The following is a 26,482-nucleotide window of genomic DNA, read 5'->3' on the forward strand; positions in this document are numbered from 1 at the left end:
GACCCTAACAGAAGAAAGGCTATGAAGAATAACTCAGGCCATGGAAGCAAAAAGGCAAATTTTAGTAAGAACAAACTTCTAAAGTAAAGCCTTGAGAATAGAGACCTAAGTTGTATTTATTTTTCAGCTAAACAGAACATCCTACATTCTGCACTAAACGGTGAACTATTAGAGCAGGAATCAAGCCTACATGTGACAAGGTAGGTACATAAATATTTTTTAATGAATAACACGACAACTTCCTCATTTCAAGCAGATCACTTTGGGAGGCTTACAGTTATTCCACTTGTTGATCAAAGTATTTTTGAAAGATCTTTTTTGGATATTCTGCAATATCCTGCAAAAAATATTCTGCAATATCCACTGCAGCAGGAGTTCTAGCCATGGATAGAAAACAGGCTTTGTGTGCTTAGATCAAAGAAATAAATTACATTTTTGCAATCACTAACTTCAAATGGAAATTTAGCATCTTCTTTAAATATGGATACAGGCAACCACTGTTAATGACACCTGTGACTTTGCCAATGATACAAATCACAGATGCTTTTGTATTGCCTTAATTAGCCCAGATATCTCAAAGTACTATTTCTATGCATCACTAGTACAGTGTTACTTGTCTGACCACTAAATCTTAATGTATTAACAAGCAAGCTTGCATATCACCATTGTAAATTTGATCTTTATAATATTTTGATAATGCTGTTTCAAAATAACTGGTTTCTCTTGTAATCCTATGTATATATAGTTTCAAGCATTTTTCTGTGGTTGGATCCATCATCTTCACCAGTGCACCAGAGGTGTCCATATCATAAAAATGGACAAGGACTCCTGGCCTAGCGTCTACAGCACATTTTTTGAAGATCCCAAATGATACAACGTCTTTTTCTTGAAAGTAGATTTTTGGCAATAATTAAAAGTCACCTGGGGAGTCAAATGTGATACATAAAATGAGTTGGGTCAATGAAACAAAGAGAAAGGGCCAATAAAATGGATTCTTCAAAAATTTGATAATTCCTTATCTACATATGTAAGTATATTTTTGAGGTGAGGGCTCTACTATGTGCAAGTTACTGAGCTAGAGTCTAGGGATCCAAAGAGAAAAAAGAAAAAAAAAAAGCCTACCTTTAGACAGGGAAAGGAGAAGGTGAGGGTTCCTAAATTGCAGAGACTTTACTCCCATTTTTTTTTAAGGTATTCATTTTTAGGATAAAAATTCTGGAGCATTAAAAAAATTTCACTTCATTATTTTCCCTCTTGCTAACTGTAAAGTAAAATGATTTCTAGAGTCAGGCACTGTTTCTGTTGATTTTGCCTTGACAGTGCACAGTCTCTGTTTATGATTATGTCTTAAGGATGTTTTAAGTGAATTTAATGCTAAGAATTATATCCAAAGATTCACATCTGTTTTTGCAATTTGGATTTTTTTTTTTCTCAGAGCACTGTTAGAATGAAAGTTTGGTCATTGTCAGGTCACTTACAAAAATCTACTTATATCAGAATGTGCGTTCAACACAGGTTTAACGATGTACCCTAAATACAGTTAAAAGCAGTGCTTCTCTGGATAAATGCATTAAAAGTTCTAAATGAGCTGCCATTAAATTAGTCTGTAGCCCCTTTTGATGAGGCACTCTTCCTGTCAAGGCTAAAATGAGAGCAAGAGAGGTTAGATTCCAGGAGTTTAGCAACTTGTCAGCTCCCTTTAACTGCAACAGACAGCTACTCTGTATGTCAGTGATTCCTCTGAGGTCCAGAAGAACAAAGGCACAAAGGACAGTCTGACCCATTTTGCCTTTCCCACAGGGTCAAACTCTGCAGTGTAGATAGCCGGTTGTAAATAAGTCACTTGACAATTAAGCTCAGTGGTCAATGAAACAGGAAAAACAAACAGATCATTAGAACAGAACAATTACAAAAAAACTTAGCATAATGTAATTATGCCTTGTGGGCTTCGGTGTGGGCCTTCTTTAAAAAGGCCTCAAAAGCGGAAGCAGTAAGGAATAAGAAGATTACTTTGATTATATCATATTTTAAAATTCCTGTACTAGAAAAGACACCACAGACAGTTCTAAAAGGAGTCATGCACTGCGAAAAATTATTTGTAATCCAACAGCAAACAAAGTTAATGTTCAGAATAGAAAATAAATGACAAAGTAGCCCAATAAATGAATGGACAAAAAAATCTAAAAGAGGCAAGTCATAAAAAGATACAAAAATGGCCTTTATGCCTATGTAATGGTACTCAGTCTCATTAACTATTGGGGAAATGCAAATTAAAACAAGAAAATATGACCAGCACGCTATTCAACCGCAGGTAGAGCTATAAATTGATACAGCCTGGAGAAGCACCAGGCGTGTGTATAAAAAACAAAAATGTACACCCCGCTTCCCACCACTGGTTTTCTAGAGAAATGATTGTGTAAAATACTCAACGAGGCTTGTATGAGACACTCTTTAGAGGAGTGTTTGTGATGGTGAAAAACCGGAGACAGCCTAAATATACATTCATAGGGGAATATCAACATAAACGGAGGTATTTTCATAGTGCGGAACATCATGAAGCCATTAGAAGGAATGAGCCAGATCCGTACATTATTGATATGAATAGAGCTCTAAGACATTCTGTTGGGTGAGAAACCAAAGTTGTAGAACAACATAGGGAGTGTGATACCTTTTATGTTACAGTCCACGGGGTCTGTGGTTATATAAAAGACATTGGGAAAGAGACACATCAGACAGTCATTACCTAGGGGCTAAGGTGGTAGGGTGGAAGTAATTGAGGACTATCATTACTTGTAATATTTAAATTTGTAAAAAAGCAAATGTGTTTACATATTACACAAGTAAAAACTAATAATGTAAAAAAAAATTGTGTTAAGCCCCTGAGCTCAGATCAAGACAGCCACTAAAGTGATAATCACTTCCCTGATAATGAAGTTTTACCTCATGTTTTATTTTACCTGAACAGGAGAGGTGCTTGCTTTCTCTATTTGGTAGTTTCAGTTTATAACCTATCTCCTAATGAAGTTAGATTTCTACTAAGTGATCCTTTAATTTTCAATCGTTATTGTGATAAGCTTGGGGGTCCTTCAGTTATTCTTGGAGAATAATTTCATTCAGACTCTACAGAGGAATGCCTTGCTCTTTCCACTTGTATTAGACAGCCTTAATGCTTCAATAGCAGCGGTAACTTACTTTTTCCCTCATTTCTCTTGCCTTTAATCTTTTCTCCTTCCTGTTACTTAACAGATGCAGGGAGTGGGGTGGTGCTGTGTGCATGTGCCTATGCTTTAATTGTTGTCCCGTCATATATAATGGAGAATCACTGTGCTTGGAGCTCGCTGGCAAAGTGATTGGGGGAGGGGGAGAGTGGGCCATTGCTGTTCAGAACCTGAGAAGCCGAGTGTAGGAAATCTGCCAAGGTGGTGAATGAAAAAAAGCCTTTGCTGTGTTCTCTCCATGTTAGAAGTGTCCTCATTTCCTAGTGGTTAAGAGCTTCTAGCCCTTACAAATGTATATGGATTGACTCGTAAGATCATTGCCCTGTGTGTGTGTGTGTGTGTATGGGTATATGTGTGTATACACACACACATTTTAAACACAGACAAGCATTAGCAGTTGGCTTAGATAGATTTCAGATGCGCTGTGACACGTCCCAAAGAGGAAGCTGCAACACTGGCTGTTAAGTGTCCTTTTGAGGTCCTGTTCTCTGCGCATAAAAGCCACAGTGGGAGGAATCTCTTTTGAGAGGTTACTTTGCATAAGAAGGAAGTGGAGACATTTCCAATATTTAGCACATACTATCTGAGAAGTGTAACAGTTACCATTGTTAGAAATACCTGGGTCTGCTTTCACTGTTCCCAGCAGCCAGGGGCCTTGCAGGGTGGGGAAGAATAGGGAACCATCACTTTGCCAGATGATGTTCTTTTAGCTGAAGACTGAACTGAGTTGGAACTAAGCTTTAGGGTATGAATGAGTGAATTTGACCCCTTCCTAAGAAAAGTCAGTTTTGTTGGGTGGGGGTACAAGTTGGAGGTAGAGGAAGTTGATTGTCAACTTTCCCAAACTTCAGAAGTTCGTGATCAGTTAGTAAAAACTGCACCACTTAGGATGACTGGGTGGTTCAGTCAGTTAAGCAACTGCCTTTGGCTCAGGTTATGATGCTAGGGTCCTGCGATAGAGTCCCACATTGGGCTCCCTGCTCTGGTAGAAGCCTGCTTCTCCCTCTGCCTGCTGCTCCCCATGCTTATACGTGCCCTCTCTCTCTCACAAATAAAAATCTTAAAAACAAAACGGCACCACTCAAGCTGCCTGCTTTCACACCATGAGCAGAGTGGTCAGAGTGTGCTCTCTCATCGCTGGCTCTCATTTTTAAAGCGGAAGTTCAGAACAGTGTAAACCTCATATTCTTAGGGTTTTGCTTTAAGTCCCTGAAGACATGGGGAGTGAAAGCAGCGTGTGACCACTGAGTCAGGGTGGTGTCCAACCTCAGACTGAGGTGGTGAAGAAGGGGCTTTTCAGTGTGGTCATTAATGCTAAGCCAGCTGGGAGGAAACCCTGTCATCAGAAAACTCAAGAAAGGCTAGGGGCCCAGCCCCCATTAGGGCACGTCCTCCTACAACTGCTGTTTATGGCCACCTGGTTTCCTTGAAAACAGTGTAATTTGGGATTTTCACACATAGGCATTTTCAATGCTATCACACTTTCTCAATTATCAGACATTCTTAGTAGAGTGAAGCCAAACCATAATATATTAAAAAGCACATAATATATTAAAAAACCAACAACATTAAAACATTTAAATCTGGTTAAAGAAAACAGGCTGGGTCATGAAAATCAGTCCTGTTTTTAATTTAAAGAGTTAAGTAGCTAGAATAAGACCCTGAGCTACGCTGTGGCAGCTCTGCCTGGTATCTGGTAACACTCAGGCAGGGATTTTGTTTGCGAGTACTGTATTGTCGTCTTGGAAGACTTCTGTTGTGTCTGCCACATAAAGGAAACAGCAACAGTGATCGCTGGTGTTAATGATGTGGCCTCCGGCGCATGGAGCCTGGAATTATCTGTCATCTTTCTCTCAAAGGGAGAGCAATGGCAGCTTGCCCTTGAAGTTTCTGGCTCAAGAAGACAGGAAAGAGCAACATTTATTTCTCAATATCCAGAGGGAAATTACAAAATTTCAGTGGTATGATAGATGCTTAAGTATTTAATGCAAAAAAAATCCTATCCCAGTAGAAGCTACCCATAACCAGGGTGTGGATAAATTTCTGCCTGAGGGTTACTAGTCGAGACACAAGCTCCCCTCTCAGGGTGGGAGCCCACAAATGTGCTCCATCCCCTCCCTGAACCTGTATGATAGGAAGCACAGGTTGAGAAAAGCCCTTCCTTCTACCCTGACAGGTGCAATGGCCAACTGTTCTTGAGAGGGCAGGCTCACCTCATTGTCCTGGTGATTAATCTCGCTGAGATTTGACTGTTGCACCAAGACTGTTAGGAGCCTGTGAAGAAAAATAGAAAGGCTCAAAAGAACAATCTGTATGAGGACATAACATTAGAAAGACAGTCCACTGAATGCCTCCAAATGAAGATGGGCTGCTTCTGCTTACCTAGGGGAAAGAGCCATAGAAAAGGCAGTGTTTTCAGTGAGAAGGCACCTGGGGGGGGATTCCTCTGCCTCTGTCCTCCAACCTTTTTTCCATCTGAGTGACTCAGGTCAGGGTAGGGTGCAAATGGCACGGAGAAGATGAATTTTCAGGCTTGTTTTACTCACCAGACCTGTTCTGTGTGACACTTGAAGAACTAAAGCCCTCCACTACTTATTCTTTATTCTTTTACAACTGTATACAATGCTTTCAAATTGCTTCACCACTCGCTACGTGGGTCATGCCTTTTAAATGTATAGATTTTAAAAGGAGACAGCATTTACAACTTTGTGTATTTTTTGCAAAACATACAGATATCTAAGCATGAAATGACATTACTCAATGTGAAACAACAATCAGTGTTTCTCAAGTTCAAGTGTTTATTGCAGTTGGGTCTCACACTTGAATGACCTTGGTCAGCACTGTGGGAGAGAAGTGACTGAGTGTAGTGGTTAGGGACTCATAATCTGGAGCCAGACTGTGTGGGTTCACATCCCAGCCCTGCTACTGACCAGCTTTGTAACCCCAGGCAAGTGCCTTAACCTTTCTGTGCCTAAAAGTCCTCATCTGTAAAAGAGGGGTGATAAAAAGTGCCTAGTTTAGAGCTCAGAGTGCAGATTAAATGAGTTAATGCATACAGCATTTATAGCATGCCTGGAACACAGCAAGTGTTATTTCTAGTACACTTAACCCTAAATTTTTTAAAAAATATTTTATTTATTTATTTGAGAGAGAGAGAGCAGGAGTGAAGGGGGAGGAAGGGAGAGAAACACACTCCTCACTGAGCAAAGAGCCCAATGCGGGTCTCCATCCAAGGACCCTGACATCATGACCTGAGCTGAAGGCAGACTCTTAACCACCTGAGCCACCTAGGCACCCCGACCCTAGATTTTAACCCTGGCTCCATCTCAGAATCACCATCGGAAATTTTTTTAAAACCACAAATACCTGGATTCTATATTCAGGGTTTCTGACTCAGTAGGTCTGGAGAGCTCAGCTTTCAGAGTTGAAAAGGGCTTGTTCAGGAAATTCTGGTAAACAGGAATGAAAACCATCGAGACAGGTACTGAATGAATTAATCAATGGATACTCATTGCTATGAACTGAATTCTGTCCCTTCCCCCTCCAAATTAATAAGGCTCTGACCTCCAGTGCCTTAAAATGTGACTGTACTTGGAGACTGAGCCTTTAAAGAGGTAATTAAGTTAAAATGAAGCCATTAGGGCGGATCCTAATCCAGGTCAGCACTGTGGGAGAGAAGTGACTGAGTGTAGTGGTTAGGGACTCATAATTTGACTTGATGTTCTCAGAAGAAGAGATTAGGGCACAGCAGAAACACACCAAGGGGTAGGGGATCATAGAGAAAGACTATGTCAAAAGGCAGCAAGAAGGTGATTCTCTGCAAGCCAAGGGTAAACTTCCACCTCCAGAAATTTGAAAAGATACATTTTTGTTGCTTCAGCCATCCAGTCTATGCTACTCTGTTAGGGAAGTCCTACCAGACAAATATACCCAGTCAAGATGATAAAGGATCGTCTATGGGGAGACAGTGAAGGTAATTAATTTTGGAAGAATTATTTGAAGAAATGAAATGGTTTAGGCTTTCCCTCAGATTTTCATTGTGTCTTAGCTTAGATGCCATGTAGTCCTGAGTGTTAAATTGCTATCTGCAATAGAAGAGAAAGTTCCATGTTCCATTAGTGGTAAATGTAACAGAGCTTAATTAGGGATACCCTTCTAGTTATTCGCTGTGGAGGTAAAATAATCAAGAAGCCCAAGGTTTAAATCTAGTCTTATCACTGTCTTTTGGGGAGCTGGGATAATGCTGTGATTTAATTCTGCATGACCTCTCTGAGCTTCTGTATCCTCATGTTTATCACGGTGATAATGGCATGGGGATCACGTGGTAAGGACTAAATAATGAAACAGGCATAAAGCTCTTAGTACAGTGACTTGAACAAGGTCTCTAAATGCAAGCTTTCTAAATTCTAAAATTCCTCCATCTAGTGGGATGAGGCTATAAAAATAATTGCACTTATGGATAATGCTGTTTTTATCTTCATAATTACATTTCATTCCTGGATATATTTTCTCTTATAGTTTCTTTATAAGGCTGGAAGGCAACTGGCAACAGACTTTCTTCTCTCTCTTTACTGGCCATTGTTTAAGCTCTATGGCTCATTTGGTCTGAAGTGTGGGGGGAGAGTAGGAGGGAAAAGCAAGAGGTCAGCTGTGGTCCAGTCTGGTTATCCTCAGCTAACCCTGAGCAAACTGAGATCATATGTAGCTAGACGGCATCTCCTGGGACCGCCCCAGAGCAGCGATCACACTGAAGGAAGTTAGGCTCTGACCAGATGGGAATGAGGGAAGGGAGGGCAAGACCTCTTGTCACGTCCTGGGGATGCCTCCAAGAGGGCATGGGATGAATCCTCTACCTGGATATTTCTCTGTTTGCTGCTTAAATCCATTTGCTACCCTGCAATGTCTTTATCATGCAGGCTCTGACTTCTCTCTGAGTTTAGCCAGGAGAGCTGACAGGAGAGAGGAGGGAAGCCACTTCCTCTTCTGACTTCTTTCTTATACCAAAAACCAGGGCTCCTGCTAGGTGGACCCTCTTCTCCAGGCAGAGTTCTCAGCAGGACCAATAATAGCTCCCTTTCTTGTCCCTCTGGCCTAGGGGTGGAACATTTTCTTGTTTTGGGGCGGGATGGTGGTGGAGGGGAAGGTGAAGTGGGGAATTATGTTACCATCTCCCATTAGTTAATTTTCAGTAGTCTTCCATGAAGCTTTGTACAGTTACCTTCTCCTATTCCACAACTTCCCTCTTAGGACCTTGATAGATACATGCCAATCTATTCTTGCTTCATACAGTTTGATTCCTAAGTCATTGATTTTCAAAGATGGACAAAGAGTCATTGATTTTCAAAGATGGACACAAATTTACAGATAAGTATGCTTGTTCTCTCTCTCTTTTTGGCAGAGCAAATGACTTGAGCCCCAACCTTGTAGGGCCATCCTGCATTGCCTTGGTGGTGATCCAGCCTAGACTAGAAAGCAGGTATTTGGTTCCCGGCCTGGGGCTTCCATGATGTTCCATGGTACAGGGGTAATCTGCCAGGAGCAGGTCCCACATCTGTCTTAATTACCAGAGGACTTGCAGACCTCTTAGTTTTGTTTTCTCAGAGCCCTCGTTCTGTGCTAAGGTGGCTCAGGAGTTTTTCTCCCAGAACCCCCAAACTAGTCTCCTCTAAGCACCAGCTCTGTCCTATTCTCAACTCTCTAGGGAGCAGCACAAAGCCTCCCTCATCCCAGGTAGCAGGACAGTAGGTAAACGCCCAGCAGAAGCACTCCCAGACAGGCAGCATGGTGAGTGGTAAGACAACAGATGCTAGGGCCAGACTGCCTCCATTGGAATCCCTGCTCCATTACCAGCCAGCCAGTAAACTTAGGCAAGCTAGGAAACTCTCAGTGCCCGTATTTTCTTACCTTTGAAACAGAAGTAATAATAACACCTACTACTTAAAGATCTGTTGTGATTTTAAGTGTGTCAATACATAAAAAGCACTTAGAATGACATTTACAAGTTCTCTATGATTTAATAATTTTTATTTTTATTTTTTAAAAGATTTTATTTATTTATTTGATAGAGATCACAAGTAGGCAGAGAGGCAGGCAGAGAGAGAGAGAGCGGGGAAACGGGCTCCCCGCTGAGCAGAGAGCCTGATATGGGGCTCGATCCCAGGATCCTGAGATCATGACCTGAGCCAAAGGCAGAGGCTTAAACCACTGAGCCATCCAGGAGCCCCTGATTTAATAATTTTTAGAGAGAGAGTGTGGTAGGTGGGCAGAGGGGGAGAAAGAGAATCTCAAGTAGGCGCCATACCCATCATCAAGCCCATGTGAAGCTTGATCTCATGACCCTGAGATCATGACCTGAACCAAAACCAAGAGTTGGACTCTGAACCAAATGAGGCACTCCGGCATCCCTAATTTAAAAATTTTTTTAAAATACCTACTCTTTATGTTTGGGGAACCCCCTAGGTGATTGGGAGGCCGGAGATCAACTAGATGTATGCTCAAGTGGGAGCGGCTTGCCTCTTTGGGCTTCTCTATTTTGCTGGCTCCTTGGGCTCACAGCCCTGGATCTGACCAGCACAGTGATGGCTGGGGAAAAGGGTCCCTAAGTTAGCTGTCTGCCCTCCTGTTCCTAAAGCTGCTGACGTGGGGAGTATGCTGTAATACCGCACCCACCCACAGATTAGTATACATCACCTGGCAACTCGAGAAAGGACCCCAAAGAAATAATTTCCTTCTTCCCTCTGTCTGTCATCAAGAGCCATGAAAAGAGGCAGAGCCTCTGGCACTCCGGCAGGGGGGAAAAAAAGATTGTGCCAGTAACCATGGAGACCATGAAAAAGACTGTGCTGTGAGCCCTGTGGCTGCATTCAGAAGAAATCATTGCTCGCCTTCCAATGCTAGTATGTGCAGCGCTGTACAAACACAGCTCCTTTCTCTTTGAAGCTTCATCTTAACCCACTTTCACGCGGTGCCCTCTGAATCTCCAAGCCAAGGAAGCAAGAAAAGCCATGGCGAGCTGAAAGGGAGAGAACGTGGACCTACTGAGAACTGAGAGTTCAAAGCAGAAAAGGGAACCATGAGATAAAACCTGCACTCCTTTGCTTTTGTCCACCACCTTGCTTTCCTGTTCATAATTATAAATCCCTTATTCCTCCATCAGTTGAAATCCCCACTGAGCTGCAGCTTAGCTAAGGCTGTGTATTGGAACTTGTTGGTTTGTTCGTGAGTTGTTTCCATCACAGAATCTTGCTGGGAACACAGGGCTAATGGAGGTGACCCCCTGGCTTGTTGATAAGCAGCTACTGTCTGAGGCTTCACTCTAAACAACCTCCAGTTGAGCACTGAGTAGAAGGAGCATGCTATTTGGAAATCTGAGGGTTATCAGATTTTTAAAATGAGTATCAATACCTGAGTTTAAGGACACAATGTGGCCCGTACATATATGTTTTATGATCAGGGGACAAGTAGAGATGAATGTGCACCAGCAAGGTGGGGAAGGGAGTTGCAGGGGAGCTGAATGGTTGAGTTGATCTTTGGATTCTAAAGACTAGCAACAGTCTTGCAGCGGCCAAGGGAAGGCCACCCCAAGATGGTCTATTTGGCATGGACATTATTTTGAGTTTAAAGCAATCAAAACTCAGTAGGGGAAAGAGCTCTTTTGCTCCCCTTCAACTGCCTGCCTCTACCTGGAAGAGAGCTATTAACAGAGATTCCCTTTCACCTAAGAAACGTCCTGCCTAATAGGGCAATCTTTGTTTTCCAAATATGTCCTCTCATCTTTCTTCTCATGGTCACCTTCCCCTTGTATGCTCAGATCCCAATCCCTTTCCTTAGGTTATCCTCATGTTACTTGACTGTCTTTGGAATTTCCATGTCTGTGTGGATTCCCAGTACACATGCTACTAACTTTTAGTTTTACCTGTGAATCTGTCTCATGTCAATTTGATGCTTAGCCCAGCTAGAAAATCTCTGAAGGGTAGAGCAAACAACTCGTCCCAATGCAAAAATGGGTATATTTTTTGTGGACCTGTGTGTGCTAAGGTAAAGAAGACGGGGGTGAGAACTGGTGAGGTGACAATAGCAGGAATTTGTTCTTTAGCACTGATCTATAGTATTTCTTTATTTCTATCCATCTTGCATCACAATTATCACTACTATCATCAATATAACCAACACTTACTGAACACTGATGATTGACAGTATTCAGTGCTTTTCACATGTTTTCTCATTTACTTCTACCTTTTTACTATGAGATAAATATTGTATTATTCATACCTTGTAGGAAAGCAAGTTAGCTGAGCTTTGTCATGTTAATATGGTCATTAAGAGGGACGCCTGGGTGGCTCAGTTGGTTAGGCGGCTGCCTTTAGCTCAGGTCATGATCCCAGCATCCTGGGATCGAGTCCCACATCAGGCTCCTTGCTCAGCGGGAAGCCTGCTTCTCCCTCTGTCTCTGCCTGCCACTCTGTCTGCCTGTGCTCACTCTCTCTGACAATAAATAAATAAATAAATAAATAAAAAATATGGTCATTAAGAGATGGACCAGATTCAAACTCAGTCAGTCTGACTCCAGATCTTCCATGCCTGGCCACCCTTTACCTCAATCCAAAAAGGATTTTAGGTGGTTTTCAGAGAATAGTAAAACAAGATTACAAATGAAGAAACTAAGCAAAGTGAAAACAAGGGCAAAGAGAGAACAAGAAAAGACGATGCAATTATGGTCCTATATGTGTGCCAAAGGTGGGACACAAATTGGGCTACGGGTTTTTTAAACACACAGAGAGAAAAACACAAGTCACAGCTTCCACATAGTAAAAATCAATAATTTATCAGGAGAAGCACAGCAGTTCCTTCTTTAGTAGAAATCCTTTTTGTGGTTTTTCATTTTTTTTTAGATGTTGTGACAAAGTATTTCCTGACACTGAGACAATAAGGAATTTCGTAAAGTTTTTGAAGGTAGGGCTTAATGACAGAATGTGGCAGTTAAAATACATTCTATAGGGTCTGCAGCAGTGGATTCTCGGAACATAACAGGCCCCCTGGGCAGGTTACTTATCCTTACACAAGCACTAGGTAATAAATTATCTTCTTAGTGCCTCAGCTTCCTTCGCCATAAAATGGGGATAGAGATACCTATGACATAAAGGTGTAGTCAAGATTAGATGAGATAATGCATGGAAAACACTCAGAACCTTGCTCAGAACATGGTAAATAATCAGTGATGTTTGTCCTCCTTTTCTTCATCATTATAAATGCAGATTTATATACTTTAGTGGTTAGCCTGAACCAGCCTGAAGTTGTATCCACTTAGGAAAATTAAGCAAACAGGTTTGCATGGCCTAATGGAAGGTCACTACTTCTACATTATGTCTGTAGGATTAGAAAGTGCCCACAAGCCAGACCAATTTTTTTCTCTTTTTTCCAGAAAACAATTACAGTTTCATGCTGGCACACAAACAGATGGAAGAAAGAAAGAGGCCAAATTTCATGCCAGAGAGCATGGCTTGGCTACTTTCTGCTTAAAACACTGAATGCAGATGCTATCAAATACTCTGTGCCTGTATTTTTTCTCATAAAACAATGATAAAATACCTAATTTTAAGCAACATAATTCCATAGAGAATTTTTTAAGGCAAACTAGTTCCTAAACGTTCTCTATGTAACAAAGCCAGTTGCTTTGCTATATTGATTGTTGAAGTTTAACCCAATTCATTTCTGAAGAACATTTACCAGAAATGATGTTTTGGTTTTGCAGTAGTTAATCTTAACCTTTGGGCTTTCCTAGTTACCACAGCTACTATTATCATAATCAAAGTAGGATTTCATCTTTCAGAATCAGCTAAGTGTCCATTTAGGACAATAACATTGTATCGTCAGGACACAGAAGGATGTTTATTTTTCTGGCTTCCCCTCTTCTGAAGGTGGTGGTTGGGTCATTAGGTATAATTTCAAGAGAAGGGGAAACCACAACTCTGTGTTATCTGTTATAGTGATGTAATATAAATCCTAGAGAGTCTAGAGCCACTGCTGGGCATAATAAGAAATAGACTAATATGTCCATGAAAGAGGAAGTACAGTTGGATTGGTTTTCAATTCATTACTGCAGTGATTTGAGATGATGAGTCCAATCAACTGACCAAATTGACCTTGAGTGTGATTTTGACTGACAAGTCTTGGTTCGCCCCTCAGGTTCAATGGCATGATGATGGAGAGAGCTTTTCACCAAAATTCATGACCTCCTTTTTTGGACTGGAGTCACTGCTAGGAGGTGGATTCTATTCTATATTCCCAAGTGCTCCTTATACCTATGTGTGGTATGGGACCAGTACAGTAAATGACTAATCTTTATTAAAAGAATGTGAGCAGACGTGAATTGTATCAAAGGCTGAGATTTTAAAGAAATAAGAGGGTTATCTCCACATTACTCTTTTCCCATTCCCAGGCTTAACAAAGAAGAATTCTTTGATCCTAGAGGATGGTGGAGTCACAAAATGGAAGTAACTTAGATCCCTGAGTTACCATGCAGAGGGAATCCCCCCCAACCCAGGATGGCTACATTGGACAAAGCTCTTCCTGTGTTAAAACATGGACGCTTTGGGTTTAATGTGTTACAAAAGCTATAATCACGATAAGAAAAAGCAGTCATTTCTCTTCCAGAGTCAGGCAGATTTTGAAATGACCACTGGGTGAGGCAGGCAGAATGAAGTAGAGACAATCAAGGCAGAATAGTCTTAAAAAAAAAAAAATTTTATATATATATATATATATATAATATATATATATATTTATAATATATATTAATATATATAATATTTTAAAATTATATATATATATATATATATATATTTGACAGAAAAAGAGAGAGAGCTCACAAGTAGACAGAGCAGCAGGCAGAGTGAGAGAGGGAGAAGCAGGCTCCCCACTGAGCAGAGAGCCCGATGTGGGGCTCCATCCCAGGACCCTGAGATCATGACCTGAGCTGAAGGCAGAGGCCCAACACACTGAGCTACCCCGGCGCCCTGGCAGAAGAGTCTTAAAGGCACATTTTAAATATACATATTTTTAAGATTATTCTTAGGAAAACAGTGTGATTTTGTAACTAAATATTTTTGTGGGTTGTCCAGAAAAGTCATTCTTTCTTTTTCCCGACTCATCAAAAAGGAGTCATCCCTTACGATGTCTACTGATTGTTAGCTCTGAGCTTGCTGTTTCTTCTCTAAACTTCCTTGTTTTGTTGGGCTTTGAGTAAATCCTAGGTTTTTTTCTTTTATTATTATTCCTGGATATAATCCAATGATAACAAGAGGTAGTGCTTGGTTGGGAATAGTTCTGGAATTTCCCAAACCCTTTTAGTGTAAAACAGAATGAAATGAAGAAATCCTGTTAACCTCTTGACCTTGGTCTCATGAACACCCCCCCACCCCCCCCCACCCCCCCCCCCCCACCCCCGCCACAGAGCTTTAGTTTTAGTTCTGGATACAGGGTCTAGGGGATGAGTCTCCCAGAATGCCCCCCTGTGGTGCTGGTCTGTCCCTACCTCTGGGGAATGCTAAATTCCTGTCAGAGGCATGTTCTGTTCTGCAGAAGTTAAGGAAGTGCCCAGAATGTTGCTGATTCCACAGTGGGAAATGCTGTTATTAGGTGCTCCAAGGGCTTTCAAAAGATTATAGACTGAGGCCTTTAGACACAGAGGATTGGGGAAGCTATACTTGGTCTGGACAAAACTTATTCCTTTGTTGCTCAATTGTCTTACAAAAATGTGACCCTTTTGACCATCCAGCTTACTTGAGTATATTTCTTCATGCAGTTCCCAGCCGCTCAGAGGCCTGGTTCTCTTTCTAACCCACTTGTTTCTCTGTCTCACTCTGCTTTGCTGGGTCCCTTGCCTCCTTCCAACCCATAAACATTAAGCATGACTCTGGGGCACCTGAGTGGCTCAGTTAAGTGTCTGACTCTTGATTTTGGCTCAGTTTGTGCTCTCAGGGTCCTGGGATGAGTCCCTCATCAGGCTGTGCACTCAGTGGGGAGTTTCCTTGGTGGTTCTCTCCTTCTCTCTCTGCCCCTCTCCCTGCTCAGTCTCTCCCTCTAGAAGAAAGAAAGAAAGAAAGAAAGAAAGAAAGAAAGAAAGAAAGAAAGAAAGAAAGAAAGAAAGAAATCTTAAAGAGGAATGTTGGCATGACTCTGACTTTAGACATTAATCTTTATGCCCAGTCAGTGCTTTTCCATTCCCCTCCCCACTATCTGAAATTATCCTATTTATTTTGAAATTACCCTCTTTATTTGTTTACTGGTATGCCACTTAACACTTTCACTAGAATATGAGCTCTTTAAGGTCAGAGACCCTGTCGTGCTTAATGGGAACCCCTACGGCATAGAATAGCACTTGGTCTATTATTAAGCACTCAAGATTTATTGAATCAATAACTGCCTGATTGAATGAATAAGTGAATTCAGATAATAAAAAAATAAGCATTTCTTAAATCAGAGATTAGGAGAAAAGGGTTTCATTGAAGTAGGACAGGATTTGAGATAAGAGTTTAAGATTCTTCCAGGATATTTTGATTTATACTGAAATGTGGTCCTATCTGCTACAACTTCAAAAAAAAAAAAAAAATGGACAGGTTTTGTTTTTATTCACCACCGAGGTTGATTAAGTGACATTCTAATCCAAGTTAAGTTCCTGCCAACGTGAGCATTGTGTGAACCTGGCTACTTACCTCACATCGGGCTCAGCAGTGGCAGCATGCAGTGGCAGACGGCCATTTTTATCTGGGATATTGTGCTTGGCACCATTTCTAAGCAGACTCACACAGCCTTCCAGCCAACCCTGAAATACAGAGCAACTGCGTCATTAAATAACACAGCCTGGTATAACACAGACCAACAAACTTTCTCCAATTTTCTTTCTTTTCTTCAGTGTGGCTAAAACCATGTCTCACTGATCTGAAGTGGTTAAGTGGTTAATTTCAGCACTTCAACGTATGGCTGATGGTCTTGAGGTGTGGCTTCCTGAGTTTCCTAGACTCTCTCCTCTGTCTCCCAGTCCCCATTTCTTTCTTGCTGTTTTCCACTTGAATACTGAATTCCTAGGACTAAATGTGGTACATGGTAACTGTAGCCTGTCATTCTATGGGCTTAGCTCCAAATCATGCTTGTCAATGGTCTCACCCAGGTGCCATGGTCCAATTCCAAAAATTGGGCTCCTATGTCACTCTTGAGTTCCAGGCTCACTCTGTGCCTCAGTTTATATCTGATAAGCAAGCTTTGGTCCACTTTTCTAAGTTTCCTTTCTAGGAACTATAAGGGTAATATTTTGCTTATCCTAGTCTGTCTTCTCCCAGTGTCTAGAATCCTAACCTGAGCCCTAATCCAAAGGGTGGGACCCTGCCATCTCGTTGGCTGATTTTTCTGATGCTGAATACGGGGCTACTACCAGGACCCTCTAAGATTTCCCTATAGCTGTGTTTCACCTACTATGAATTTCTCCCAAGAAACTTCATGTAAACTCCCTGCTGTCCACTCATCCTCCAGATTGGGAATGATACTGCTGCACCTCATGCTTGTTGCCTTCCTGGTTCGTCCTTACAATGGGCCATTTCCCCACTATCTCTCATTTCAGAGGGCAAATAAAATAGCCAGCTAGTCCTCCCTCCATTTCTGTTCTACACTACTTTAAGTAACTGACTCAACTCTACTGATAACAAAGTTTGGCTAAGGAGAACGCCTCCTATATTCATCCAGAGCCATTGGGGTTACTCATTCAATTATAAGTAGACATATAAGTAGATGAAACTATTATAATGAAGAGTAATATATATAACTCTCTCTCCTGCCTTCCTCTGCTCCTGTATAGTTAAACTTGAAGACTACTTGGTCCAATGAGAATGACTGATTTTCCTTCACAATACTGGAAGCAGTGAAAATCAAAATGTTATTAAATGAATGGAAAAGAAAGATAATGAAAAACGAACCTTTTGGTTCTGGAAATTCTGGAAGGAATTCTTTCAGTGAGAACACACTCATAGGTTCTAATATTGAACATCGTTTTGAGTTGACCAATAATATATGTCTTAAGGAGAAGCAAATGTTGTTCAGTCAAATATTGCAGTTTCCTAAAGTATTAAATCTGATTTTAGCTTCTAATGTCCAAGTCAGCAAAATCTCTGATTAAAAGGAAAAAATACGACCGGGAGACCCAAAAGAAAGGCATGCTGGACAAATTTTTCAGTTGCCTAAGTTTTAGTTTTTGAAAACAGACCTTCTGGTGGGGGAGGGGTTGAAACATTTTTATCATTTTGCAACATTTCCTGGAACTGTGTGTATGTGGTTTTCTTTTTTTCTTTGGAAAAGAAATCAGAAAATCACTGAATATACTTGAAACCAGTGGTCACTATTCAGAACCAACAAGTACGTTTTTACTCACTATGCTCTGGGTGGTTACACATGTGTTTCTCTTTCACTTGTGATAAATGTAGGATACTATTTGTTACTACATTTTACAAATAAGGAAGGAGGTAAAGTCATTTGCCTAAGTTTATATACATCCGTAGTAAATACATTTGTATACTGAGTTTGGAGCTGTGATAGACACTTCTCCTACAAGAGGGACCCCGTAACAACACATTTAGCCCTCCCCAGTCCCCTGACAGTCACCAAAGACACGATTGCTACCAGATAGGTTGCCAGGCACAGACTTGTGCGACCATAAGCATCCTGCATGTTAATATTGGCCCCCATCTTCAACAACAGCTTCACTGTGTCCACTTGACGTCCAGAAACCGCATGCATCAAGGGTGTACATCCTGGAAGGAGACATTTCAACAGTCTTTAATAATATTTGACTTGTGAAATATATGGGCAAACTTTATTTGCCCATATATGTGCTCTTTGCAGATAAATGAGCTGCTCTCAACACAAACGCAGCTGCTGAGCTACATGGGACAGGAGAGAAATGAAGATCATTATTGCTACATTAATACAAACTATGTATTTTTTTCTGGTTCTGTTAAATCTTCTATTATTTTTCAGTAATGGGTGATTAAAACATTTTGTGCCAATGATAAAAATTCCTCATTACTACCTTGAGAATTAGCATGACTTGGGACATAATAGGCAGGTTTATCCTGACTTGGTTTGAACAATGTAGAATCTGGAAGTGTCTGGAAAGCAACTCCAGCCAGGCAGACAGGTCTAGCCCACTTTTATTAGAGGTGGTGGGTGATAAAGGGCAGCCTAGCCTTAGCTTGCACACAATCGAAAGAAAAGGGTCCACCCTTATTGAAATACTTCTCTGTTTTGGTTATTAATATAAGCCAAGGCATTTGGTTCTTCATGTCTTTTCTTTCTGAACAAAAACAGAGATGAAATTACACATTGTAAACAACCTGTAGGTTTCTGGGAACAAGCCAGGCTGGTAAGGCAGAATCCAGGTGCTTCACACTCCTTCCCATGAAGAAACCAAATCTCAGACATAGTCCCTTGCTAACGTGAGACGTGTTTACAAGCATTTTTGTTGGCGATTCACATCTTCTTCTAGTGAACTGCAAGCTATGACCCTAGGAGATCCCTGAGAATGGACCAATGGAGGGACTGCTGTTCTCACCAAAAGACTGCCCTGGCAACCCAGTTGCTCTGCAGATCTCTCCCTTCCAATGCTCTTTGGGTAAAAGCAGCAGTGAAGCGCTATGTCTTAAATAGTTGCAATCGTTCCTTCTTTATATCTTCCTCCCTCTCCTCTTTCCCTTCTTTCTTCCCGCGCTAATCCCTACTGTCCCTCCCTCCATCTCGATTCCTTTTTCTGTTTGTGGGTGTTGAATTGGTCTAGCGCCTGTTGGTTGAAGAGGCTGGCTTTCATCGAATTACATTTGCACCTTTGTCAGAGATCAGTCGAGTATATTTGTGTGAGTCTATTTCTGAATTTTTTGGTCTTTTCCATTAATCCATGTGTGCATCCCTCAGCCATTACCACAGTCTTGATTTCTGTAGCCGTAGAATAAATCTTGAAATTTGGCAGACTGATTCCTCCTGCTTTATTCTTTTTTTTTTTTTAAACATTTTTATTTTTATTTATTTGACAGACAGAGAACACAAGTAGGCAGAGAGGCAGGCAGAGAGAGAGGAAGGGAAGAAAGCTCCCCGCTGAGCAGAGAGCCCAATGCGGGGCTCAATCCCAGGACTCTGGGATCATGACCTGAGCCAAAGGCAGAGGCTCAACCTGTTGAGCCACCTAGGTTCCCCAACATTTTAAGTTTTAATTCCAACTAGTTAATAAACACTGTGATATTAGTTTTAGGTATACAGTATAGTGATTCAACACTTCCATACATCATCCAGTGCCCATCACAACCAGTGCCCTCCTTAATTCCCATCACATTTTTAACCCAACCCTCCACCTATCTCCCCTCTGGTAGCCATCAGTGTGTTCTCTATAAGTTAAAGTCTGTTTCTTGGTTTATCTCTCTTTTTTTCCCCTTTGCTCATTTGTTTCTTAAATTCCACATATGAGTGAAATCATATAGTGTTTGTCTTTAAGTGACTTATTTTGCTTAGAATTATATTTTCTAGCTCCATCCATATTGTTGCAAATGGCAAGATCTCATTCTTTTTTATGGCTGAATGATATTCCACGGTATATAGATATAGATACAGACATAGAAATAGAAATAGAAATAGATATAGACACATAAAATCAATCATATCTTCTCTACACATTCATGGAAACTTGGGCTGCTTTCATATCTTGGCTACTGTCAATAAGGCTATAAACATAGGGGCATGTATTCCTTTGAGTTAGTGTTTCTGTATTTTTTTGGGTAATAGGGTAGTTCTATTTTTAACTTTTTGGGGCAACTCCATACTTTTTCCCCACAATGGCTGCATCAGTTTGCAGTCCCATCAACAACACTTGGGGGTTCCTATTTTTCCACATTCTTAACCAACATCTGTTGTATCTTGTGTTGTTGATTTTAGCCATTCTGATGGGTCTGAGGTGATACCACATTGTAGTTTTGATTTTCATTTCCCTGATGATAAGTGATGATGAACATCTTTTCAGTTCTCAGTTGGCCATGTGTATGCCTTTTTTGGAGAAATATCTGTTCATGCCTTCTGCCTATTTTTAAACTGCATTATTTGTTTTTAGGTGTTGAGTTTTATAAGTTCTTTATATATTTCGCACACTAACCCTTTATCAGAGATGTCACTTGCAAATATCTTCTCCCATTCCATAGGTTGCCTTTCAGTTTTGTTGATTGTTTCCTTCACTCTCAGAAACTTTTTATTTTGTTGTAATCCTAATAGTTTATTTTTGCTTTTGTTTCCCTTGCCTCAGGAGATGCATCTAGACAAAAGTTGCTACAACCAAAGTCAAAGAAGTTCTCTGTCATGATTTTTATGGCTTCGGTTCTCACATTTAGGTTTTTAATCCATTTTGAATTTATTTTTGTGTATGGTGTGAGAAACTGGTCCAGTTTCTTTCTTTTGCTTGTTGCTGTCTTGTTTTCCCAACACCATTTGTTGGAGAGATTATCCCTTTCCCATTGGATATTCTTTCCTGCTTTGTTGAAGATTAATTGACCATATAGTTGTGGGTCTATTTCTGTTTTTTCTCTTCTGTTCTGTTGAGCTGTATATCTACTTTTGTGCAAGTACCATACTATTTTGACTACTACAGCTCTGTAATATAACTGAAGTCCAGAATTACGATACCTCCAGCGTTGTTTTTCTTTTTCAAGATTGCTTTGGCTATTCAGGGTCTTTTGTGGTTCCATACAAATTTTTAGAATTGTTTGCTCTAGTTCTGTAAAAAATGCTGCTGGTATTTTGATAGGGATTGTGTTAAATGTGTAGATTGCTTTGAGTAGTATGGACATTTTAACAATACTTGTTCTTTCAGTAAGTACATGAGCATGGAATGGCTTTCCATTTCTTTGTGTCCTCTTCAATATCTTTCATTAGTATTTTATAGTTTTCAGAGCACAGGTCTTTCATTTCTTTGGTTAAGTTCATTCCTAAGTGTCTCACAGTTTTTGGTGGAGTTGCAAATCGGACTGCTACCTTAATTTCGCTTTCTTGTGCTTCATTATTGGTGACAGAAGAGCACCAGATTTCTGTCCATTGTGCTGCAACGTCACTGAATTCCTGTATCAGTTCTAACAGTTTTTTGGTAGAGTCTTTTCAGTTTTCTATATAAGTATGATGTCATCTGCAAATAGTAAATGTTTTACTACTTCCTTACTGATTTGGACACATTTAATCCTTTTTCCTCATATGATTGCTGTAGCTGGGATTTCCAATATTATGTTCAATGGAAGCAGTTCTTGAAAGTAGTAACTTTATGAAAAGGAGATCCTGGCGTGCCCTGCAAGTGTGGTGTCCCCTGTTTACTAGAACCTGGCCCTTCGAGAAGAACATCCTATGTGTGCTGCTTATGCCCTGCTATTGCATCTGAGTCACTTTTCCTTTCAGTGCAGTCCTCTGCACTGACTCTGTGCCTTTTGTGGGCTGTTTGCTCTGTGGTGTTAATGGGACCCAGGGAGCTCTGAGAGAGAATGCCCACTGGGGAACTTCAGAGTGGTGTGGCAGTGTGTTGGGCCATTAATTCTATGCTGGATCTCCTGAAGTACTGTGGTGGCTGAAAGCTGTACCCTGGCACCAGGGGTCATGTGGCTGTCTGGGGGCTGCACTCTGGTTGGGTGCTGTGGCTGGGCAGGGCACAGGGGGCAGCTGTGCTCCTGGCTGCTGGGCAGGGCATGTGCGAAGCTTTAACAAAATGTGCCTTGAGCTCTGGGCCAAGGCTATAAGTGTCTGTGCAGCCCCACCTCCCACAGGTGGCTCTGTGTTTATGATGGGGGACAGGGGAGGAAAATGGTGCCTGCCAGTTCCCTCATTTTCAGAAATCAATATGAGCAGATCTGTCTCCCACTTGCCCCTGCTGTTATGTAACCTGCCATTTTTGTGTTGCCTCCACATAGTCTGCTGTCTCGTTAAGGGTATCAACCCAGCCATCACTCGCCCTCCTGGGCTCACCCAGAGCTGAGTCAGCTGACTTTTAAAGATCTAGGCTCCAAGTCCACTGGTTTTAAAAACTCACAGAATTCAGCCCCTCTTCATAAAAAACATTATGGGAACTGGTCTTCCCTGTGTGAGGTCCTGTGTATGGGCCTGTTTCTGTACACACTCCATGTGCATCTCCCTCCTACAGGTAGCTTTCCCCCACCTCACCTTCCTGACCTTCCTAACCTTTCAGAGGCAGCTAATTCTCTATTTAGTTGTGGAGTTTGTTCTGCCAATCCTTGGATCACTCTCCAGTTTATTTACTTGATGATGGATGATACGTAGTAAATACGGATGGTGTGAGCCCGGGTTCCTCCTACACCTCTATCTTCTAAGTTCTCCTTCCCACTTTATTCTTCTTCAGAATTGATCTCTACTAATTCTTTGGCCTTTCTATATAATTTGAGATAATTCTGTGTATATCTACAAAAAAATCTTGCCGGGGTTTCATAGAAATTGCATTAAGCCTGTATATGAATTTGAAAAGCACTGCATACTTACTATCTTGAGTCTTCTAATCCATGAGCATGATAGGTCTTTCCATTTATTTAGATCTCCTCTGATTTCTGTCATTAGCATTTCATAGTTTTCAGTATATAAATCTTTTTTTTTTTTTTTTAAGATTTTGTTTATTTATTTGACAGAGAGCGATCACAAGTAGGCAGAGGCAGGCAGAGGGACAGAGAGGAGGAACAGGCTCCCCGCTGAGCAGAGATTTGTTGAGTGATTTTAAATGGTATTACAGGTTTTTGTTTTGTTTGTTTTTGTTTTCTTTTTTTTTTTTTTTCATGAGAGAGAAAGAGTGAGCAGGGGGAGGGGCAGACGGAGAGAAAGTTTTTTTTTAAGATTTTATTTATTTATTTTACAGAAGGAGAGAGCAAAAGCAGGCAGAGTGGCAGGCAGAGGGAGAGAGAAGCAGGCTCCCTGCCAAGCAAGGAGCCTGAAGGGCACTTGATCCCAGGACCCCAGAATCATGACCTGAGCCAAAGGTAGACACTTAACTGACTGAGCCACCCAAGTGCCCCAAGAAAGAGAAATCCTTAAGCAGGCTTCAAGCTCAGCATGGAGCCAGATGCAGGGTTTGATTCCACAACACTGAGATCATGACCTGAGCTGAAATCAAGAACTGGACACTTAACCAACTGAGCCACACAGGCATCCCAAAGGGTATTATAGTTTTAATTTGATGCCCATGTGTTCATTTCTGGTATATAGAAATACAATTTGTTTTCTGACCACACTAAACTCACCTAGTTGTAGAAGGTTTTTTGGTAGCTTCCTTAGGATTTTCTATGTAGAAAATCAAGCTGTACAAAAGGGAATTGTTTTATTTTTTCATTTTCAATAGATATGCTTTTTATTTCCTTTTCTTGCCTTTTTGCACTGGCTAGAACTTCTGCCACTGTGCCGAAGTAAGAGTGAACATCTTTGCTTTGTTCTTGATCTTAAGAACAAAGCATTCAGTATTTTTTACCATTAAGTAAAATGTTAGCTCTAGGGTTTTCTTTCTTTTTTTATAGATCAAATTGAGGATGTACCCCTCTATTCCTATTTTTATGAGTTTTTAATCCCTACTGTGTATAAAAAATTTTTCACATGCTTTTCTGCGTTCATTGATATGATCATGAAATTTTCCTTCTTTAGCTGGTTAATATGATGGATTACATTGATTTTGAAATGCTGAGTCACATAATTCCTAAAACAAATTCCACTTGGTTATGGTACATAATTCTAGTTACAAATTACTGACTTTTATTTGCTAATATTTTGCTAAGGTTTTCTATATCTTATGAGGAGTAGTGGTCTTCAGGTTCATTTTTTTTAATATCATCTTTTATACCATCTGGTTTCAGTATTAGGGTAATATTAGCTTCATCAGTGTAACCAAGAAAAGTTTCCTTCTCATTTTTTTCTGGAAGAGATTATTTAGAATTGATATTATTATTTAAAAGTTTGGAGAGATTGCTGGGAAGATGGCGGAGTAGGAGGACCGTGGGCGCACCTCTTGCTGCATGGTCACCTGGAGAGCACCCGCATCGGCATAAATAACCCAGAAAGCAACTGGTGGCCTGACATAGATAAGAGGCCACAGCAAAGCAGATGTACCCCTCTGATTGCTCTTGGCAAGATCCCATCAAAGCACTTCCATAAGCCTAACAATGTGCAAGCAGCCCAGAGGAGGGCCAGCACCACTCCAGAGTGAGTCCCGCCCCAAGCAGAGGGGAGGAGAACCACAGGCCAGTCTGACTGCAGGGCCCACCACCACCAAAAGCTTCTCAGGGGACAACACAAGGAAAATGCCTGTAGTTCGGTGCTACTCCATGTCTGGTAAACTCCTGGGCTGATTCAACTCAAGCCCAAGGCAGCCTCTGACCAGCCCACTAACACCACTACAGCCTGGACTGCAGGCAAACACAGCTCTGGCACAATGGTAGGACACCCCTATGGGAACACACAGAAGAGACACCCCTGAAGTGCCAGATTCTGGGGAATAGGACATGGCACTGCGGGACCTCTTTCTTTATTAGACCTCTACTTTCAAGTGTGGGAGATATAGCTGACTTTCCTAACACAGAGAAACAGACACAGCAATAGACAGAATGAGGAGACAGAGGAATATGTCCCAAATGAAAGAACAGAACAAAATCACAGCAATAGACCTAAGCAAAATGGAGATAAGACATATGTCTGATACTGAATTCAAAGTAACACTCATAAAGATCCTCCCTAGAATCGAGAAGGAGTGCAGAACCTCCATGAGACTCTCCATCAAGTGATAGCAGCCAGGGGTGCCTGGGTGGCTCAGCGGGCTAAAGCCTCTGCCTTCAGCTCAGGTCGTGATCCCCAGGTCCTGGGATTGAGCCCCACATCGGGCTCTCTGTTTGGCAGGGAGCCTCCTTCCCCACCCCACCCCCCACTCTCTCTCTGCCTCCCCTCTGTCTACTTGTGATCTCTGTCTGTCAAATAAATAAAATCTTAAAAAAAAAAAAAAAGAGAGAGATAGCAGCCATAAAAAAAAGAACCAATTAGATCTACTGGACTCACTAAATGGAAATAAAAATAGATCACCTGTAATAAATAGCAAACAAGAGGAAGTAGAAGAATGGATCAGCCACCTGGAGGACAGAGTCATGGAAAGTAATCAAGTTAAGCAGATGAGAGGGGAAAAAAGTACACAAAATGAGAATAGACCCAGGGAACTTAGCAACACTGTCAAGGGTAACAGTCCCATGACAGGGATCCCAGAAGGAGAAGAGCAAGAAAAGGGGGCAGAAGATTTGTCTAAAGAAAGAAGAGCTGTGGGGCGCCTGGGTGGCTCAGTGGATTAAAGCCTCTGCCATCAGCTCAGGTCATGATCCCAGGGTCCTGGGATGGAGCCCTGAGTTGGGCTCTCTGCTCAGCGGGGAGCCTACTTCCTCCTGTCTCTCTGCCTACTTGTGATCTGTCTGTTAAATAAATAAAATCTTTAAAAAAACAAAAAAGAAAACAAAAGAAAAGAAAGAATAGCTAAAAACTTCTGAATGGGAGCAAAGAGAAATCCAGATCCAGGAGGCACAGCAAAACCAACCCAAAGAGGTCTGCACCAAGACACAAAGTAAGTAAGATGGCCGAAAGTTGTGATAAAGAGAGAATTTTAAAAGCAACAAGAAAAAAGAAAGCAGTGACATACAAGAGAAACCCCATATGGCTATCAGTGGGTTTTTCAGCAGAAACTCTGTAGGCCAGAAGAAAGTGGCATGATCAGTTCCAATAGCTAAAAGGAAAAAAAATCTACAGCCAAGAACACTCTATCCAGCTATCTATTCTTCATTTAGAATAGGAAAGACAGAGTTTCCAAGAAAAACAAAAGTTAAAAGCAAAACCAGCTACATCCCTGCCATCCATGGGTCCCGAATTCACAGTTCAGCTGCCCTCCTGCCCGAGTGGGCAAGCATGGCCTGCTACCTGCTCAATGCCAAGACAACAAACCTTCACCTCAGACTGCCAAGGGCTCAAACTGACACTCTTCTCCTCAAATTCCAGCTCCTGTGGTCATGTTTGTGCACGAAAGTGGGCATGATTATAACAGCAAATGAAGCAGCCCAAAGACTGACACTAATTCTGTGGAATATATAATGGATAAAAGGAGTGTGCTAGGCTGAGAACATCACCAACAAGCACATCAAAGAATGATACATGCAGCATGATTCTGGTTAGTAAAAGAAACAAATCTG

The 26,482-nt window shown here is 41.3% G+C and overlaps 1 protein-coding gene across 7 annotated transcripts in view; it reads right to left on the reverse strand.

Moving 5' to 3' along the window:
- Window positions 1–26,482, reverse strand: part of ANKRD55 (ankyrin repeat domain 55) — a 402,288-nt gene that overhangs the window by 37,028 nt on the left and 338,778 nt on the right. For all 7 annotated transcript variants that reach the window (XM_059175015.1, XM_059175020.1, XM_059175017.1 and 4 more), the window contains 3 exons: window positions 17,886–18,016; window positions 15,932–16,041; window positions 5,432–5,492 (listed from right to left, as the gene is read on the reverse strand). In XM_059175015.1, the coding sequence (XP_059030998.1) occupies window positions 5,432–5,492; window positions 15,932–16,041; window positions 17,886–18,016 (302 nt within the window). The remainder of the gene's footprint in view (window positions 1–5,431; window positions 5,493–15,931; window positions 16,042–17,885; window positions 18,017–26,482) is intronic.

This window comes from Mustela lutreola, chromosome 5 (genome assembly GCF_030435805.1).
Source record: "Mustela lutreola isolate mMusLut2 chromosome 5, mMusLut2.pri, whole genome shotgun sequence".
In the NCBI taxonomy this organism is placed as follows: domain Eukaryota; kingdom Metazoa; phylum Chordata; class Mammalia; order Carnivora; family Mustelidae; genus Mustela; species Mustela lutreola.